General features: G+C 45.3%; 1 protein-coding gene across 1 annotated transcript; it reads left to right on the top strand.

The window, feature by feature from the left end:
- Positions 1–5858: 5858 nt before the first annotated feature.
- Positions 5859–18444, top strand: LOC145361399 (nucleoplasmin-like). The gene is made up of 8 exons (XM_080217117.1): positions 5859–5910; positions 7340–7425; positions 9285–9395; positions 9621–9714; positions 12185–12318; positions 12414–12442; positions 12518–12551; positions 18367–18444. The coding sequence occupies exons 1-8, from the start codon at positions 5859–5861 to the stop codon at positions 18403–18405; spliced, it is 579 nt and encodes a 192-aa protein (XP_080073243.1). The 3' UTR covers positions 18406–18444.
- Positions 18445–19643: the final 1199 nt, after the last annotated feature.

Below are 19643 nucleotides of genomic sequence, written 5' to 3'. Positions count from 1 at the left end.
TCATTGAAGAGGAGCAAGGCAATTCTCCCCGGTCTCCTGATCCAATATTTATTCTTAAATTAGCATCTGTAAAAACCCCCATGACCTGATTGTTTATCTCTTCGCTGTTTATGGATTCTTGCTGTGTACACAAATAGTTGCCAAGTTTCCTGTCCTCCAACACTTTCAGAAGTACTTCATTGGCTGTGAGTTGCTCTCAGAGGTGCTGAAATTGTGAAAGACATTTGACAAAGTTCTTCCTTTAATATGAAGTGTGGTAGTGAAATGGTTAACTGTGAGCCCTGCCCCACTTTCCCTTGAATTGGGATTAATTTGCAGAGCTCTCAATCACTTCCACCTGATGTGTTAACAGCTTTATTTAGATAGCTCAGAGGGAAAGCAATTCTGCTTTTTCTCTGTTCAGTAAGGGTGAGTACAGCTGATAACGTTAATAGAGTGTGTTTTTCTTTATGTTGAGTTGTTCAGGAACGTGTGAAGGCTGTTGTAAATGGTTTCTCAGGAAGAACAGGACAGCACAGGCCCTTCAGCCCACCAAGTCTGTGCTGACACAGGTGCTTCTCTAATCTAGTATTTTCTTGCCTCTATGTGATCCTTCTTCCTCTATTCTCTGCCTATTCATGTATCTATCCAAACAGCTCTTGAACATTGTTATAGAATCTTCTTGCACCACTGCTTCTGACAGTGTGTTCCAGACATTCACTGTCCTCTGTGTAAAAACTTGCCCCTTAAATCTTCTAAACTGTCCCCGTCTCACTCAGCCTATACCCCTGAGTAATTGACCCTTGGAAAAAGACTCTGGCTATCCACTCTATCTTATAAACCTCAATATGGTTCCCCCTCCTCTTCTGAGGTTCCAATGAAAACAATCCCAGTTTCTTAAACCTTTTCTTCATCGTCCATATCCTCCAAACCAAGCAAGTTTCTTCTGCACCCTTTGTAATGCCTCAACGTCCATCTGATGGTGTGGTGACCAGAATTGTACACAACACTCGAATTGTGGCCTAACTGTAGTTTTATACAGCTGTAACATGATTTTCCAATTCCTGCACTCAATGTCCTGACCAATGAAGGCCAGCATGCTGTAAGCCACCTTGTCCACCTGAGTTGCCACCTTTAGGAGACTATGGATCTGTATGCTAATATTTGTAAGGGTTCTACCATTTACTGTGTACTTCTGTAGTACACTTTCCAAATCGCAGCACCTCACATTTGATTGGGTTAAATTCCATCCGCTAGTTCTCCAGTCGATTTATATCCTGCTGCATCCTTGGACAATCCTTCTTGTTATCTGCTACTTCCCCCAATTTTTGTGTCCTCTGCAAATTTACTAATCAGGCCCCCTATGTTTTGGGAATCCTCCACTCACCTGATGAAGGAGCAGTACTCCAAAAGCTCATGCTAACAAATAAACCTGTTAGATTTTAACCTGGTGTTGTGAGACTATTTACTGTGTTTACCAAGTTTGTGAGATATGACTTCATGTTCACAAAACCATGCTGCCTATCGCGATTAAGCCCATTCTCTTCCTGATGTGAGTACATCTTGCCCCTTAGAATCTTTTCCAATCATTTCCCCATCACTGATGTGAGTCTCACAGGCCTGTCACTTCCCAGATTGTTCCTCTGTTTGTTTAAGAAGGGCAGAAGAAACAATGTTAACAACTCTCTAGTCCTCTGGTACCTTGCCCATGGCTAAAGAGGATACAGAGATTTTGGGCAAGGTCTCAGCACTTTCTTCCTGCTCCTCTCAGTATTCTGGGATAGACCCTATCTGGCTCTGGGGAATTGTCAAGCTGAATTTTCAAACCCCCAATACCACCTCCCTTTTTGTCTCAATGTCTTCAATGTCAACATCCTCCTTTTTACACTCACATCTACCACATCCTTCTCCTTTGTGAATACTGATACACGGCACTTGTTAAGGACTTGGCCATTTCATCTGGCTCCACACACACCTTCCCTCTACTGTCCTTGAGTGGACCCATCATTTCTTTAACTACCCTCTTCCTCCTTGTATGCATAAAAAGCCTTGGGATTTTCCTTAATCCTGCTTGCTAAGGATATTTCATGGCCCTTTTTTTGCAAACCCGCCCCACCCCTCAAACCCTATTTAAGTTCTTTGCTGCTGTCTGTGTATTCCTCAAGAGTCTTATCTGTTTTCAATTTCTTGAAGTTTATATATGCTCCTTTTTCACTAAGCTCTCAATCTCTCTTGTCATCCAGAATTCCTGAATCTTGTTAACTTTATCCTTAATTTTTACAGCGACTTCTTTGTTACTTTTAAAAGATGCCCACGTATCAGATATGGGTTTACCCTCAAACACCTGCTCCCACTCTGTTTCCTATCTCCTGCATAATACTGTTATAGTTTGTGTTCCCCAAGTTTAGTACTTTCACTCTGGGACTACAAGTATCTTAAAACTTAGGAAGAATGGTAGGAAGGACTATTACTTACGTGGCGAAAAACTGCAGCAGGCGACGGTGCAGAGGGACCTCGGGGTCCTTGTGCATGAGTCGCAAAAACCCAGCTTGCAGGTGCAGCAGGTGGTCAGGAAGGCGAATGGGATGCTGGCCTTCATAGCGAGGGGGATTGAATATAAAAGTAGGGAGGTCTTGCTGCAGCTGTATAGGGCATTGGTGAGGCCGCAGCTGGAGTACTGTGTGCAGTTTTGGGCGCCGCACCTGCGCAAGGATATTTTGGCCCTGGAGGGAGTGCAGAGGAGGTTTACTAGGCTGATACCGGAGTTGAGGGGATTGAGCTATGAGGAGAGGCTGAATAAACTAGGCTTGTACTCGTTAGAGTTCAGAAGAATGAGGGGAGATCTCATTGAGACGTATAAGATGATGAATGGGATGGATAGGATAGAGGTGGAGAGACTCTTCACGCTCAGAAAGGATAGTAGGACTAGAGGGCACAGCCTCAAGATAAAGGGGGGGTGGTTTAGAACGGAGTTGAGGAGGAACTTCTTCACTCAAAGGGTGGTGAATATCTGGAATTCTCTGCCCGTTGAAGTGGTGGAGGCTGCCTCGCTAAATATTTTTAAGAAGCGGGTTGATGGGTTTTTGATAAGTGAGGAGATTAAGGGTTATGGGGAGAGGGCGGGAAAGTGGAACTGAGCCACGACAGATCAGCCATGATCTTATTGAATGGCGGGGCAGGCTCGAAGGGCTAGATGGCCTACTCCTGCTCCTATTTCTTATGTTCTTATGTTCTTAAATGGTCTCCTGCTGAGGCGTGAATCAGCTGCCTGGGTTCATTTCCCAGATGTGGAGATGCTGGCGTTGGACTGGGGTAAACACAGTAGGAAGCCTCTCAGCATCAGCAACTCCACCCACCTGATGAAGGAACAGCCAGTTCCGAAAGCTCGTGGCATTTGCTACAAATAAACCTGTTGGACTTTAACCTGTGTTGTGAGATTTCTTGTTTCCCACAACCAGGTCTAAGCGAGCCTGATCCAGAGTTGGACTATCTATGTATTGCCTCGAGCACATTTGGACATGTTGAACAAACTCTGCCCCATCCAAACCCCGAGCACGAAAGGAATCCCAGCCTATGTTGAGCAAGTTTAAAATCACCATCAAGACAACTGTTTTTGCATCATGCCATAATCTGCTGACACATCAGTTCCCCCACTTCACACTGGGTATTGGGTGGTCTATAGTACAATCTCAACAGTGTGATTGCAATGCTCTTGTTCCTGAATTCTACCCACGGCCTCACTGTGTGATCCCACCGAGGTGTCCTTCCTCTGCATCATTGTGACATTCTCCCGAATCGGTGAAGCAACAGCCCCACCTCTTAAGTCACCCCATCTCATCTGAAGCATCGAAATCCTGGAATGCTAAACTGCCAGTCCTGCCCGTCTTTTATCCAAGTCTCTAAGTGCCACAACATCACAGTCCTACGTAGGAATCCATTGCCTGTCATAGTCCTTGTGTTAAAGCAAACACTCCTCAGGCCATCTGTCCTATTACGTTCTGTTCACTGTGTTTTATTTCTCTTGGCCTGACTGGACCCGTTCACTGAGTTCTCCAGTCTCTATATTCCATACTGGGGCCCTTTTTCATTTGTGACTTTGGCTTCTTTCACTTTTTCCCCTTCCTGTCTTTTGTTTCTGTCCCCACTTAACTTTCCTGCACTGGTTCCTGTCCCCCGGCTGTTAGTTTCTCGTAGTTTTCTATGTCTGCTATCTCGTTTAATAAAAAAACAACGGTGTTCCAAAAGGAAAAGCTTCCTGGAGGATGGGTTAGTTACTGCGTTGGTTGGAACTGTTCTGTTGATGCGACAGGTCTAAGGCGATTTGATCCTTATGCCACACTCGTGCTTCTACACCACTACCCCCCCCCCCCCCCCCCCCTGCCCAAATATATTAATAGGATAATTGCCTGGATGTGGGATAAAAATCCTCACTCCTTCATTGTGTCTATTTAAACATCTCCTCTGAATCTTCAGTTAAGTACTTTCTGTGGCATTCTAAATTGTAGTGTCTTTCACTGTGTGGGTGTCAGTGGCAGGTCAACAAGCTGCCTCTTTGACCCACTGCAGTCTGTGTGGTGTCCGTACACCCCCTCAGTGCTGTTGGGGAGGGTGTCCCAGGATTTTGAATCAGTGACAGTGAAGGAAGAAAGTATTGATGAGTCAGGAGGGTGAGTGATTTGGAGGGGGACCTCCAGGTGGCAGTGTATTACTGCTGTCCCTGTCCTTCTCGGTGGTTGGAGGTGAAGTTTGGAAGGTGTTGCCTCAGTAACTGAGTTCCTGCAGTGCATCTTATGGATGGTACACGGGTGCTACTGTGTTGGGGGAGTGGAGGGAGTAACAGGCATCCTTTCCACAATCAATCAAGCAGGCTGCTTTGTCCTGGATGGTGTTGAGCTTCCAGTGTGTGGTTGGAGCTGTAGTTATCAGGTGGAGAACTTGCTGATATCTGCCTTGTAGATGGTGGACAGGCTTTGGGGAGTCAGGAGGTGAGTTACTTTCTTCCTAGCCTCTGACCTATTCTGGTAGCCGCAGCATTTATGACTAGTCCAGTTCCGTTCCTGGCCAGTGTTAACCTCCAAGATGTTGACAGTGGGGGATTCAGTGATGGTAATGCTGTCAAGTCAAGATCCTCTTTATTGGATATGGTCATTGACTAGCAGTGCTGTGACACAGCTATGAATGCACTTGCAAGGCCAAGCCTGCAGATTGTCCAGGTCTTGTTGACATTTGGACATGAATTGTTTCATTGACTGTGTAAATAATGCTCGGTGAACATACCCACTTCATCATTGGAAGCAACTGGCTTGGGTGCGACCCTGAGGAATCTGCGTTGATATCCTGGAACTGAGATGTTTGCCCTCCAACATCTCAATGTATTCCTGTAAACCAGGCATGACTCCAACCAGTGAAGGATTATTCCTGTTAGTGAGAGCTCCTCCATCAATAGGCAGTCAAATGCTGCCTTGATATCGGGGCAGACGCCTTCCCCTCACCTGGAGTTCAGCTCTTGTGTCCAATGCTTGAACCAAGACTGATATCGGGGTGTTTTCTCTGCCTTTCCAATTCTCTAATTTCTCTATTTATGATGAACAGGTCACACCAGACATGCTGCCCCATCAGTCCCCAGTGTCAATGTTGAATAAATTCCTGGTGTTGCAGGATGGGTGGGTTGGGAAGGTTTAGCTGGAGAGCTGATGGGGAGGAGAGTGAACAATGTTCCTGTGTTTCAGGGAACGGTGAGAAGCAGAGTGGGAAGGAGGAGGCTGAAACCTTTCCCCATGAGGTCCCTTCCTGGGCTTGCTGTCCTCGTGTGACACTGGCTTTTTTCTCTTGGTTAGGTTCAACTGAAAGGAAGTTTTTGAAACACAGAAGGCTGAAGAATGACTTCAAACAAAAACAGCAAATCGGACACGCCAGTTGCAGTTTTGTGGAGTAAGTAACGTAACATCTGGTTATTTTATGGTTTGAGTTGTCCTTTCTGTTTGTCGAAAACACGTGCTCAGCTTTTGAGTTTTACAAGGAGAGGCTGGATAGACTGGGATGTTTTTCTCTGGCGCATCAGAGACTGAGGGGTGATCTTGGAGAGGCCTATAAAATCATGAGGGGCACAGATCAGTTAGATAGTCGATATCTTTTCCCAAAGTAGGGGAGTCTAAAACTAAAGGGCATAGGTTTAAGGTGAGAGGGGAGAGATGCAAAAGGGTCCAGAGGGGCAATTTTTCCAAGGGTAGTGAGTGTCTGGAACGAGCTGCCAGAGGTAGTGGTAGAGGCAGGTACAATTTTTGCCTTGAAAGAAGCGTTTAGGTAGTTAGCTGGGTAAGATGGATATAAAGGGATATGGCCCAAATGTGGGCAATTGGGATTAGCTTTGGGGTTAAAGGGCAGCATGGACAAGTTAGGCCAAAGGGCCTGTTTCCATGCTGTGTATCTCTGAATCTATTACACTCTCTTAGTATTTCAAATTTCTGTTTTGGATTTATCTTGCTAATGTGCCAAACGAAAGTTCATTCTTATTGACGTTTTCAATCTGACCTCTTGACCTTGGGGAGTTGGCATTTTGCAGCCAATGATGAAGTGTAATCACTGTTGTAATGTGGGTAATATGGCAGCCATGGAGGTTCACAGCGTGGAAACAGGCCCTTTGGCCCAAGTTGTCCACGTCACCTTTTTTTTTAACCCCTAAGTTAATCCCAATTGCCTGCATTTGGCCCATGTGCCTCTATATCCATCTTACCCATGTAACTGTCTAAATGCTTTTTAAAAGACAAAATTGTACCTGCCTCTACTACTACCTCTGGCAGCTTGTTCCACTCACCACCCTCTGTGGAAAAAATTGCCCCTCGGGACCGTATTGTATCTCTCCTTTCTGACCTTAAACCTCTGCCCTCTAGTTTTAGGCTCCCCTACCTTTGGGAAAGGATACTGACTATGTAGATATTAGTCATCTAGCGATGAGCAATTGGACAGCAGGGTCACATTGGGGAGGTAATTTAAATTGGAGTGAGGGAGGGAATGGATTCCCCCTTCGTGTTGGAACACAGCATCATGGGCATTTCCAACTTTTAGCCAGCTGAGACTCTCCAAACTGTTAACTTGACACATGAAGTACAGCAAAAAGTGGTCTTTTCAGTCTAACCAGGCTGTGTTGTAGTCACCTTCCTGAATGTGCAGTTGGCCATATGTCTATAGCTGCTGCCTTCTGATCCCTCATCCCACAACATCTTGGCAATTGTCAATGGCTGTGGAGAGCTCTTGATGGGAAGAATCCTGATGGCCATAAATGGATGAAGCTGAGAAAGTGTTCTGCTTTCTTGTTTTGAAGGAATGATGGTTTGAGCCCAGAGTGTTGAATTTGTTGCAGGTTGTGAATTGAATGCAGATCAGACAACGCAGAAGTTTGAAATAGAAGACAATGAACTCTTGGAACATCAGCTGGCTCTGAAGACGGTAATGACATTTACGCTACTCCTCCATGGCTTTCCTGTAGCTCTAGACTTGGGGAGACATTTGTTGTCCTTGTAACCTGATCTGATGTGCTGCCTTCCCCAGAGAAATATTTACCAGCTCTGGTTCAAGGCACCACCAGAGCGTACATCAAAACCACCCCACCCAGTGTAAGAAGATTTCTCTGACCTCCCCTACCCGATTGGTGTTGGTAAAAACCAATAGCACATCGGAAATAATTGTTATTTTACTCTAAGACTCAGTTGTCTGGGCTGCAGGAGGGAGTTGATGTGGGAGGGTATTTCAGTGAGATGTGGGCCAGGAATCAGTACAAACCAGGCAGATTCCAGACATCTGGTTTGTTTGAGGAAATATTCCCATGATTCTGCAAAGATTGAGATCTGGGTGGTTTGTGCAGGAGAAGCTATGGATGTGTCTATCCATAGTCAGTCTACATTATCGACACTGAGACACAGTTATAGGTCAATTTGGTTCCTTGTGGGCAATCCTGGATTAACTGATGTCACTGAACAGTGTTCCTCACAGTCGGGTTATGCTCTGTCTGGACACTGGACAGAAACAGTAACTTTGTGTCAGATGGGGAGCAGGCAAAATGCGGATTGTAGTTGGCCTGTTGGTGAATAGGACATTAAATAATTAGGACTTGGGGTTTTAAAACAAAAGCTAAATGGTAAAGAGTTGTGGTGGTTGCTGAGAGGTGAATTACACGATTGAAAAGATGGACTTGGATTTTGTAGGAATTCTGAAGGCAATTGGGCTTGTACTTGAGCACTGTGCGACGAAGGTTAGCCTCGGTCAACCCCAGCACAGACTGTCTTCAGGGGGCAATTCAGACTGATGAAACCTTGATGGATGAGTTTGTTCAGACTGCAGGAGTGGACTTTTGAATTCCAGTGGCAATGTTTAAACATGGATGCAATTTGTCTCTCCACTCTTTCTGCTAAATGAATTCTTTCCAAACTGCTGTCAGCAACTTGTGACTTTCTTGATAATAGACTTTGTGTTTACAAAGCTGATTTCTTAACCCTTTAAAGCAATTATTTTTGGCAACACCAGCTAATGTTCACAGCAAGCTCCCCCACACACAGCTGAATTAAATGGTGATATTGGTTGAGGGAAATGTTAGCCCAGGGGACACCAACAGAGCAATTTGCTTTCTGAATAACACAGGGAACCTTATACACCCACACCCAAACAAGCAGAATGGGCCTCACCTTAACATTTCATCGAAAAAGGCAGCACATCTGGCAGTCCCTCACTGGACTATCTGCCTTGTTCAAAGATGTGCAGCCAAAAGAGAAGAAATGCTGGAAAATCTCAGCAGGTCTGGCAGCATCTGTAAGGAGAGAAAAGAGCTGATGTTTGGAATCCAGACAGTCCTTTCTTGAAGATATGCAGGTTGGGTGATAATGCGTGGGGAGGATGGTCTGGACAGTCACTGCAGGTTTGATGAGCTGAATGGCCTCCTACATTCTATGGTCATGTTTGAACCTGCAACATAAAGTGGAGTTTCTAAAATTGTGACAACCGGTTTGCTGTTGTCCCAAGTCACTGTGGTGGTACAATCGCTCCAGAGAAGTTGGACAGGAGGGCACCAAGTGTGGCAACTGAATGTTCATGTGCAGTTCTGTGCAGAATAGTGACGATGCAAAGTTTTTAAAAAAAGGGACATTTTTGTAAATGGGGCAAGAGAAACAAATATCACTTCCCAAGATCAGCTGAGTATTTTCAGGTGGGGGTGTATTCACAACATGTGCCTGGGATTTAAGATGTCTAAAGTTAACCAACTGTTTTTTGTTGAAGACAGTCCAATGTTTGGTGTGTGTTTGTTGAACTTGCAGATAGGTTTGGGAGTTGGTGCCAAGGATGAACTGAACATTGTGGAAATTGTACCAGAAGATGAGAGTGCACCGGTTCCCATTGCGACACTCCAGCTTTCCATCCTCCCCATGGTTAGTCAATAAGCCATCCTTCTGCTGGACCCTGTGGCTGTTTGATTTCTGCCCACCTAGGATGGTATTCCTGACCACTTGGTGATGGTGACCCCTCCCACTCCTCCACAACAATTCCTTTCCATGCTGCTGCTGCTTCTCCCTTTTGGTTTGTGTGTTGAACTTGTGGAATTGTGTTTTCCACCAAGTGTATGTTCTTTCTGGATAATCCTCATTTCATCCTAGGCCACCATTTCTGGCATTGAGCTGACTCCTCCAGTTACTTTCCGATTGAAGTGTGGATCTGGGCCTGTCTACGTAACTGGTCAAAACCTGGTCTGTGAGTATGAGTCTGATCTTTTCCCACAATTCTCTTTATCATTGACTTCTTCTGCACTTGGCTGAGAGGCAGGGTGATCCCATTCTGGCCTCAATGCTGCCCACCCCAATCACCTTCTGCACCCCAATCCTTCTGCACTTGGCTGAGAGGCAGGGTGATCCCATTCTGGCCTCAATGCTGCCCACCCCAATCACCTATTGACTCCCTTGTCAATCCTGAACTCCGTATGGCTCCTAATCAGGACCCATGTCCCAGCCTCCACGATCTGGAATTGTCTTCTCCTGAAAATGAACTAATAACTCTGAGAGCAGAGCTCTCTGCCTTAAAGGAAAGATCCCTTATTCTTCGTCCATTCCCTGGTTAAAGTCTCTCCCACAAGGGAAATGTGTGCTCTCAGCACTCAGGCCTTGTATCACCTCTCATTTTCCTAAACTCCAACAAATGAAGGCCCAACCTTTCCTCAGCCCCTCTGTGCCACAAATCGGCTGCATGAATCTTCACAGGTTCCAGTTGCCAGTTTTGAAACTGCCCTGGCTGGGTGAACATGGATACGTTATCCAGCCAAGGCTGTCTGCTTGGTTGCTGTTTTTCCAGGTCCTTGGTGTTCAATGGCCTTTTGCATCCCCTTGAGTGAGGGGAGAGATGAACAAGTTTGTGATTTTAAAAACGAGATGTTGAAAGTACTGGGAGGCCAGACGGTATCTCTGAGGAAGAATTGATGTTTCAGTTGCACTCTGAAGGGACACTGATCTGAAATCAGTGTTTGACTCCCCGCTGATGCAGGTCTGACTCACTCTGAGCATTTTCTGTTTTATGAGGAAAGGTACAGGACAGGAACAGGCCCTCCTGCACCAATCGTGATACCTGCCTGAACTAAAACGATACACAGTTATAGTGTGTGTATCGTTCCATTCCCATCCTAGTCATGTATTTGTCTCATTGCCCCTTTAACTGCCACAATTATACCTGCTCCCACTGCCATCTCGGGCAGCGCCTTCCAGACATTCACCACCCTTGGTGTAATTATTTTAAAAACTTGCCTCGCACATCTCCTCCAACTTTTCCCCACACGCCTTAAACCTCTGTCCCCTCGTACTTGACTTTTCTACCCTAAGAAAGGGCAACTGACTGTCCGCTCTGTTCATGCCTCTCAATCTTATAGATCTCTATCAGGTCACCTCTTGACCTGTCATTCCAGTGAGAACAAACCAGGTTTCTCCAACCTCTCCTCATAGCTAATACCCCCCCCCCCCCCCCCCCCCCCATATCAGGCAATATCCTGGTCAATCTCTTCTGTACCTTCTCCAAAGCCTCCACGTTGTTCAGATCGTGTGGCGACTGGAATTGTATACAATATTCGAAATCAGGCCTAACTGAGGTTCTGTATAGCTGCAGCATGGCCAATTTTTATACTCAATGCCCTGACCGATGAAGGCAAGCATGCCATCTGCATTGCCACTTTGTGATTGGTGGATATGGATGTCCAGTTCTCTCTAAGGGTTCTACCATAGTGTATATGTCCTAAATGCATTCTGTCACTTGTCTGGGTTAAAATCCATCTGCCATTTCTCTGCCCAAGTCTCCAACTGTTCTTTATCTTGCTGTATCCTCTGACAATCTTTACTATCTGCAACTCCACCAATTTTTGTCATCTGCAAACTTACTAATCAGACCAGTGACGTTTTCCTCAATCATTTGTGTACACTACAAAGGTCCTAGAACTGATCTGTGTGGAACATGGTGAGTCACAGCCTTTCATGCAGAAAAGCATCCCTCTGTCTCCTATGGCCAACCCAGTCCTGTATCCATCTTGCCAGCTCTCCTCTGCTGTCTGCCCATGAGGTGCCTTGTCAAAGGCCTCACTGAAGTCCATGTAAACAACATCCACCGCCTTTCCCTTGCCTATCATCATCTCTTGCTCAAAAAAAACTCAATCAAGTTCGTGAGACATGACCTCCCCTTAACAAACCATGCTGTCCATCACTAAGTCCATTTGTTTCTGAATGTGAATAAATCCTGTCCCTTGGTATCTCTCTTCCAATACTTTACCGACCACTGACACAAGGCTGATTTCTGGTATCCAACATCAAGTATTACACTTTCCTGCTCTGCATTCCTTTGCTCCTCTCATCTGTTTTGGAAATGTCTTGGTGTCAAAAAGGGTTGCATGGTCACCAGTTTAATAGTACAAACTCTGAGCAAGTTTCTTGATGCAAGTACCTGAAGGTTCTTGCTCTCTGGGACAACACTCTGCTGTTCTTTCAACAGCTCATACCAAGCACATGTTCAAATCGAGGATTTAATTTCAATCTGTGATGTAAATGACCCAGTGAGCACTGATGTTTCGCTGCCCAGCAGTCAGTCTTGCTCTGATGGATGTTGGTATTGACAGGATGTTTGCTCTCAGATGAGTGCACTGAGATTGCTGGCTGGACTCATTCCTGAATGTTGTTCCTCTGTCTATCTCCAGTGGAGGATTACTCATGGGATGAGGAAGAGGAGGAACTGGGGGAAGAGGAGGAGGAGGAAGAGGAAGAAGAGGAGGAAAGCCCACCCAAGCCAGCAAAAAGATCGGCCACCACCAAGAAAGCGGGTCTTTCGAAGGTCACTGCTCTTATTCATCTTGGTGTGGGGAGGAGAAACTTACCTGGTTTGAAACCTTTTGAGCTCGTTGTCTAATTCTAGAATTTTTTTTTCAGAAAAAGAAGGTAGACGCTGAAAAGACAGAGTAAGTGACTCTTTTACCCAGCATCACTGACAGATTGAATATTCCCACACTGACTTCTCATCTCTCCCTTTGCAGAGAAGACTCAGATGAGCAAGTGCCAGTTAAAAAGGTAGGCTTGAATTTCCTTCACAAATCAAACCAGCCGCGTTGCTTTGTGAAACGTTCTTATCCTTGTCCCTCCATCTCTGATTCCTCCCACTGCTCTGTGGCAATGCCCTGGTCTCTGATCTCCTCTCCTGAAGGCCAAGTGTTATTGCCCAGTCTGAGCTGTCCAAACACTCCATAGTTAATGGAACATCTGGAACCTGATGTGCGAGATGATGCAAATTGGTGAATTATATAACTTAAATTTTTACATGGATTATATATTCACAATTGCTCACGAATTGTGTGACCAATATTTTGCATTATGATCAAGCACTCCTCAAATCTCCTGGAACATCAGTAAACTATTTGGATGGTGAGCAAAAAGTGTAGAACGCAGGAATCAGGCCCTCACAGAAGGCCTTTGATAATCCTAGACATTGCTGGATGGAGGAAGCTTCCGTATGAACGAGTTCATCCATTTTGGTAGGAACAACAGCAAAATGGACTATTATTTAAAAGGTAAAAAATTGCAGCATGCTGCTGTGCAGAGGGATCTGGGTGTCCTTGTGCAGGAATTGCAAGGAGTTGGTTTGCAGGTGCAGCAGGTCATTAAGAAGGTGAATGGAATTTTGTCCTTCGTTGCTGGGGGGATGGAGTTTAAAAACAGCGAGGTTATGTTGCAACTGTATAAGGTGCTGGTGAGGCCACACCTGGAGTACTGGGTACAGTTTTGGTCTCCTCACTTGAGAAAGGATATACTGGCACTGGAGGGGGTGCAGAGGAGATTCACTAGGTTGATTCTGGAGTTGAGAGGGTTGGGTTATGAGGAGAGACTGAGTAGACTGGGGCTATACTCATTGGAATTCAGAAGAATGAGGGGAGATCTTATAGAAACATGTAAGATTATGAAGGAATAGATCAGATAGAAGCAGGGAAGTTGTTTCCACTGGTGGGTGAAACTAGAACTTGGGGGCATGACCTCAAAATAAGGGGGAGCAGATTTAGGACTGAGTTGAGGAGGAATTTCTTCACCCAAAGGGTTGTGAATCTGTGGAACTCCCTGCCCAGTGAAGCAGTTGAGGCTCCCTCATTGAGGCAAGGATAGATAAATATTTGAACAGTGAAGGAATTAAGGGTTATGGTGAGCGGGCCGGTAAGTGGAGCTGAGTCCACAAAAAGATCGGCCATGATCTTACTGAATGTGGGGCCAGATGGCCGACTCCTGCTCCTAGTTGTGTTCTTCCCTTGGGCTAGATCTAGCTAATTTACTGCATGACTGCGACGTTACTACTTTTCTCAAACCTAATAAAATGGATAGAAGGCAGACATTTTCAAATGTCGCTGGTTTTGAAAATATTAATTCAACACCTCCAATAAAGCCTTTGTCTGTAGAAGGGCAAAGAGGTGACAAGTGTTTGTCCAAAGGCACAATTTGACCATGTGGCATGAAGGACTCTGAGCAAAAATGAAATCTTTGGGAATTGTGGAAGGTGAAATCTCTGCTGGATGGAATTGTACCTTGCATCAGTAAAAGCAGATGGTTATTGGAGCTAAAGTATTTCAGTCTGAGGACATCACTGCAATTGAATACTGTCCTCGGACCAACTATCTGATTCCACAATATTCATACCATGTACTACTGCTCCGATACTGCAGTTCATCCTCAGCAAGACCTGGATAAGATGCAGGCTTGAGCTGGTGTGGTATGAATGTTCCTTGCCACTTCAGTTCTAAGCAATGGTCATCTCCAATAGACAATCTAACTATCTCCCCTTTGACAGTCAATGACACCACCATTTGTGTTCCCCAAAACCCTCAACTATGAACTGAACTGGACCAATCATAGAATTGCTGTGGTTCCAAGAGCAGGTCAAAGTTTGGAATTGTGCCAATAGTGACTCCTCTCCAGGCTCTCCCAAGCATGGCCATCCTCCACTAGGCAAAATTGCAGCAGTGGACACCATCTACAGGATGCACTGCTGTAACTCACCAAGGCTCCTTTTGACAGCACCCTGGTGTTGTGGCTCAGGTGAGAAACTCAAGTCCTTTTATGGTTCGGACCTTCTCCACAAGTTTTGAATTGTGAATTTGGCTAGGATGAGCATGGTAGGTGAGGTATGATTCAACAACCCAGTAGGGAGCTTTTATCAGATTTATTTCCGAATGTAGTTAACAGGGAAAGAAAATTAGCCACAACTTTGATTAATGACCAACAAAAGAATGTATTAACCTTTAATTCCAGAACAAGGTGAACTTGGAATGTGGGTTGGTCCTTGGGACTAGGATGTTGTGGCCATTACGGAGGAATGGTTGTTGGCATTTCTGGGGTATAGATGTTTCAGTAAGAGGAAGGAAGGCGGTGAAAGTGGGGGAGGAGTAGCATTGTTATTGGAGGATGGTTTAACGGCCCCTGAAAGGCATTTTGAGGGGGATCTGCCGACTGAGGTAATATGGGCTGATCAGGATCAGTCATATTATTAGGAGTTTTCTATCGCTTCCCCCCCCATGGGAGGAAATGGCAAAGCAGATTATGGGTAGGTGTGGAGGTCACAGGGTAGTTATCATGGGTGACTTTAACTTTCCAGATATTGATTGGAACCTTTTATAGGTCGAATAGTTCAGATGTGGCAGTTGTTGTAGTTTGTGCGGGAGGGTTTCCTGACACAATGTCAATAGGCTGACAAGAGGTGGGGCCACATCAGACTTGGTACTGGGTAATGAACCAGGCCAAGTGTTAGATTTGTTTGAGGGACAGCACTTTCGTGACCACAATTTGGTGTCTTTGATGATTGCAATGGACAGGGGTAGGGCCGTTTGGCAGAGCAAGTTTTCTAATTGGGGAGGGGTAATTATGATGCAATTCAGCAAGCATGAGGGAGCAGAAGATGGGAACAGAATCTGTCAGGTACGGGCACAAAGGAAAAGTGAAGCTTTTTCTAGGAACAAATACTGTGTGTCCTTGATAGGTATGTCCCTGTCAGGCAAGGAGGAAATGGCAGAGTGAGGGAACCATGGTTCTCAAGAGGTTGAATGTCTTGTCAGGAGGAAAAAGGAAGCATATGTAAGGATGAGAAAATGTGGTTCAGCTGGGTCACTTGAGGGTTACAGGTAGAAAGGAATGAGCTCTAAAAGGGTTTAGGAGAGGATATGACAAGTCCTCGGTGGGTCAGATAAAGGAAAACCAAGGCTTTTTTTTTTTGCATGAGAAATAAAAGAATGACCAGGGTGAGGTTAGGGCCAGTCAAGGATAGCAGTGGGAACTTGTGCATGGAGTCAGAAGAGATGGGTGAGGCGTTGAATGAATACTTGTGTTTAGCAAGGAGAGGGGCCATGTTTTTGAGAATATGTGATATTGAGGCTGGAGGAGGTAGATATTCTGCGGAAAGATGATTAGCGATTTTGAAAAACCTGAGGGTCCACATGTTCCCTGGACCAGATGGGATACATCCGGGGATTCTTTGGGAGGCAAGGGATGAGATTGCAGAGCCTTTGGCTTTGATCTTTGGGTCCTCACTGTCCACGGGGATTGTGCCAGAGGACTGGAGAGTGGCGAATGTTGTTCCTCTGTTCAAGAAAGGAAATAGGAATGACCCTAGGGATCATAGGCCTGTCAGTCTGTCTGCAGTGGTCTGTCAGTTCATGGAAAAGGTCCTGAGGGACAAGATTTATGACCATTTGGAAAGATGCAGCTAAATCTGGGACAGTCAGCACAGATTCATGAGGTTAAGCCATGCCCCTCAAATTTGATTGAATTCTTTGAGGAGGTAACTAAGTGTGTAGATGAAGGTAGAGCAGTTCATGTTGTATACGTGGATTTTAAAAAGGTATTTGTTAAGGTTCCCCATGGGAGGCTCATGAAGAAAATAAGGAGGTGTGGGATAGAGGGACACTTGGCTGATTGGAGAAGTAATTGGCTGTCTCAGAAGACAGAGGGTGGTGGTGGAGGGAAAATTTTCTGATTGGAGGCCAGTTACCAGCAGTGTACCACAGGGATCAGTGCTGGGTCCTCTGCTATTGGTGATACTTACCAATAACTTAGAAGGAGCTGAAGAGTGGGTTAGTAAATTTGCTGCTGATGACACCAAGATTGGTGGAATAGTGGATGAGGTGGAGGGCTCTTGTAGGCTGCAAAATGATATTGATCAGATGCAAAGCTGGTCCACAAAGTGGCAGATGGAGTTTAAACCTGATAAGTGCGAGGTGATTCATTTCTAACAGGACAAATTTTGAATGCAAGTTACAGGGTCAACTGCAGGGTTCAGAGGAATATGAAGGAACACAAATCTTGCGGTTCGCATCCACACATCTCTGAAGGTTGCCACTCAAGCGGACAGAGCCGTGAAGAAGGCTTAGTGTGTTAGCGTTTATTAACAGGGGGCTCGAGTGTAAGAGCCGTGGGGTTATGCTCCAACTCTACAAGACTTAAATGAGACCACATTTGGAATCTTGTGTGCAGTTCTGGTCACCTCACTCTGAGGATGTGGAACCATTGGTGAGAGAGGAGATTTACCAGGATGCTGCCTGGTTTGGAGGGTAGGCCTTATGAGAAAAGGTTGAGGGAGCTGGGGCTTCTCTCGAGTGGAGGAGGATGAGAGGTGTCTTAATAGGGGTTTATACGATGATGAAGGAGATAGTCTCTGAATGTCCACTCTATCTCCTTGGGTGAATGTAGCTGTTGTTAGTGGGCATAACTATAAGGTTGATTATGGGAAATATAAGATTCTTCACTCAGTGGTTGGGGTGTAGAATTCACTGCCTGCTGTGATAGTGGAGCCTTCAGGAACTTTCAAGCGGTTATTGGATAGGCACATGGAGCACACCAGAATGATGGGGAGTGGGATAGCTTGATCTTGGGTTTGGACATAGCTCAGCACAACATAGAGGGGCTGAACGGTCTGTGCTGTGTTGTGCTGTTTTGTTAATTGAACATTCAAGCTGTTTGAACAAATGGCACCCTGTCATAGACAAAACCCTTTTCACAGGCTTAACACAGCATAGATTAAAACCCCACTTGTCTGGAATTGTCTTTCTAAAGGCTGCACTTCCAGAAGGCAAAACATTGCTTTGAGATAACCAGCAGAACAGAGAGAGAGAGAGACTTCAGCTGTTTTCTTGCTTGATGCCACTGGTAAAATTAAAAACTGTAGCCTCCCAACTCTCCAAATCTTAAACTCATTGGAAAGGGGAAAAAAAACTGTCCAAACACATAACCTTTATCTCCTAACAATGTAGGTTTGTAAAATTAATCCCAGAGTAAACACACAACAGCATTTAAGTCACTTAAGAAGCAATAGAAGAACATCTCCAGTTGACCTCACTGAAGCTGTGAGCTGTAGGAAAAAAGACACTGACATCACATTCTAAATCTCTCCCACCTAGAACTACAGGGGCAGCAGATGCATAGGAACATGAATCCCTTCCCAATCTCTCTCCATCCTGACTTGGAACTCGATGACTTTTCCTTCACTGTCAGTGAATCAAAACTGTACTGTGGCCATACCTAGACAACAGACGATAAGTGGCTCCATAAAGGTGGAACGTCATTCCCACATCACAGACAATAGATGTTGGCCTTAAAAGTGACACCTATACCCTGTGAAAGAGTGGGAGGTGGAGCTACAGAGCTGTGTGTAAGTCGTGGTGAAATATTTTGCACCACCACATGGTCCTCTGCTCAGGCAGTGAGTCCTGTCCAACACAACTTCCATCACCTGAGCTGGAGGGAAACGACAGACTTGTGAAAATCTGGCTTTGCCCAAGTTGGTCTTCTGAATTCCCACTGCCTCAGGAGCTTTACTGCTGTCACACAAACTGAGAACTTCCTTTTAACATCCTAGGGAAAAGACAAAGTGAGAAGTACAGCTGCAAAGAAGTAAATATGACTGGGAAGTATGGAAGGAATATTTGAAAGGTAAGATCCCAGTGATTTATCCTCTTGTGGAAGACAGGGCAGAAAGATAGAGGCACTGGCAGTAGAATAGCTGTTTGTGTAACCTACCTTTTTGGAAGAGTTTGAGGGTCACAGAGAATTCGTACTTGGACTTGAATGTGAGTGAGCCACCTTTTTGATGCCTTTTAGCTGTGACAAAGGGTCATCAGGACTTGCAATGTCAGCACTTGTCTCCCCTTGCAGTTATGTGGATATGCTGGCGTTAGACTGGGGTAAACACAGTAAGAAGTCTGAGAACACCAGCTTTAAGTCCAACCGATTTATTTGATAGGACACTCGCTGGCTAGTGAGTGTGTGTGAGTGCCAGTGAGTGTACGATCAAATAGATCAGTTGGACTTAAGCCTGGTGTTGTCAGACTTTTTCCTTGCAGATATTGCCAGACCTGCTGAGATTTTCCAGTGTTTTCTCTTTTGGTTTCCGATTCCATGTCTTGCATTTCCCTCCAGCTCTTGGTTCTATCGTACTTAGGTCAAATGTGAAGCTGGGCTAAAGATCAGCTCAGTGTAAAATCACTTGCCATTGGAAACTGTTGCAACTTTCCATAAAACCAACATCTCTTTTAATTGCGAGTACATGTGAAAATGGTATTTTTTTAATGCCTCCCCATTGTCTACTTATTGAAACTGTCATTCCCCAATCCTGTACTGCTCACAATATGAGGATCATCATTCAGTTGTGTTTTGAGCAACTTTAGAACTTGGCAGCTATTCCAGGCGGGAATGGGAAATAAATCCTCTTAGTGGTCATGTGGTGGACTGGGGTGTAAGAATCAGATTACTTGGATCAAGGCGTCACCATTTTCCTTGGGCAGCACCTTCCAAATCCATGGCCACTTCTCAAAAGGACAGGAGCAGCAGGTACTTGGGAACACCACTGTCTGCAGGTTCCCTCCCAAACCCCATCCTAACTTGGAAATGTATCAGCTGTTCCTTCACTGTCACAGTCCAAACCCTGGAACTCCCTCCCTCATGGCACTGCGTGTGTTGCTACACCTCATGGAGCAGCTCACACCACCTTCTTCCAGGACAGTGGGAATGGATGAATTGATAGCCAGCAATGCTCTCATCCTGGAAAATGAATTTGAAGTCAAGTTCATGCCCAATGTTCACCCAGCCAGCAGACAAAGTTGTCTTCAAGTTGTTGCAACCTCCAGCCATGCATTC

The sequence above is a fragment of the Carcharhinus amblyrhynchos genome, chromosome 34 (genome assembly GCF_965287045.1).
Source record: "Carcharhinus amblyrhynchos chromosome 34, sCarAmb.v2.hapA, whole genome shotgun sequence".
NCBI lineage: Eukaryota > Metazoa > Chordata > Chondrichthyes > Carcharhiniformes > Carcharhinidae > Carcharhinus > Carcharhinus amblyrhynchos.
The sequence above is the reverse complement of the archived record's forward strand: the minus strand, read 5'-3'. Positions and strand labels throughout refer to the sequence as shown.

Bases quoted from the DNA above. Each gene is read 5' to 3' on its own strand.
- LOC145361399 (XM_080217117.1), top strand. From the start codon at position 5,859: ATGACTTCAAACAAAAACAGCAAATCGGACACGCCAGTTGCAGTTTTG. The intron at 9,715-12,184 runs GTGAGTATGAGT...GTCTATCTCCAG, and splicing joins AACTGGTCAAAACCTGGTCT to TGGAGGATTACTCATGGGAT. The intron at 12,319-12,413 runs GTCACTGCTCTT...TTTTTTTTTCAG, and splicing joins AGAAAGCGGGTCTTTCGAAG to AAAAAGAAGGTAGACGCTGA.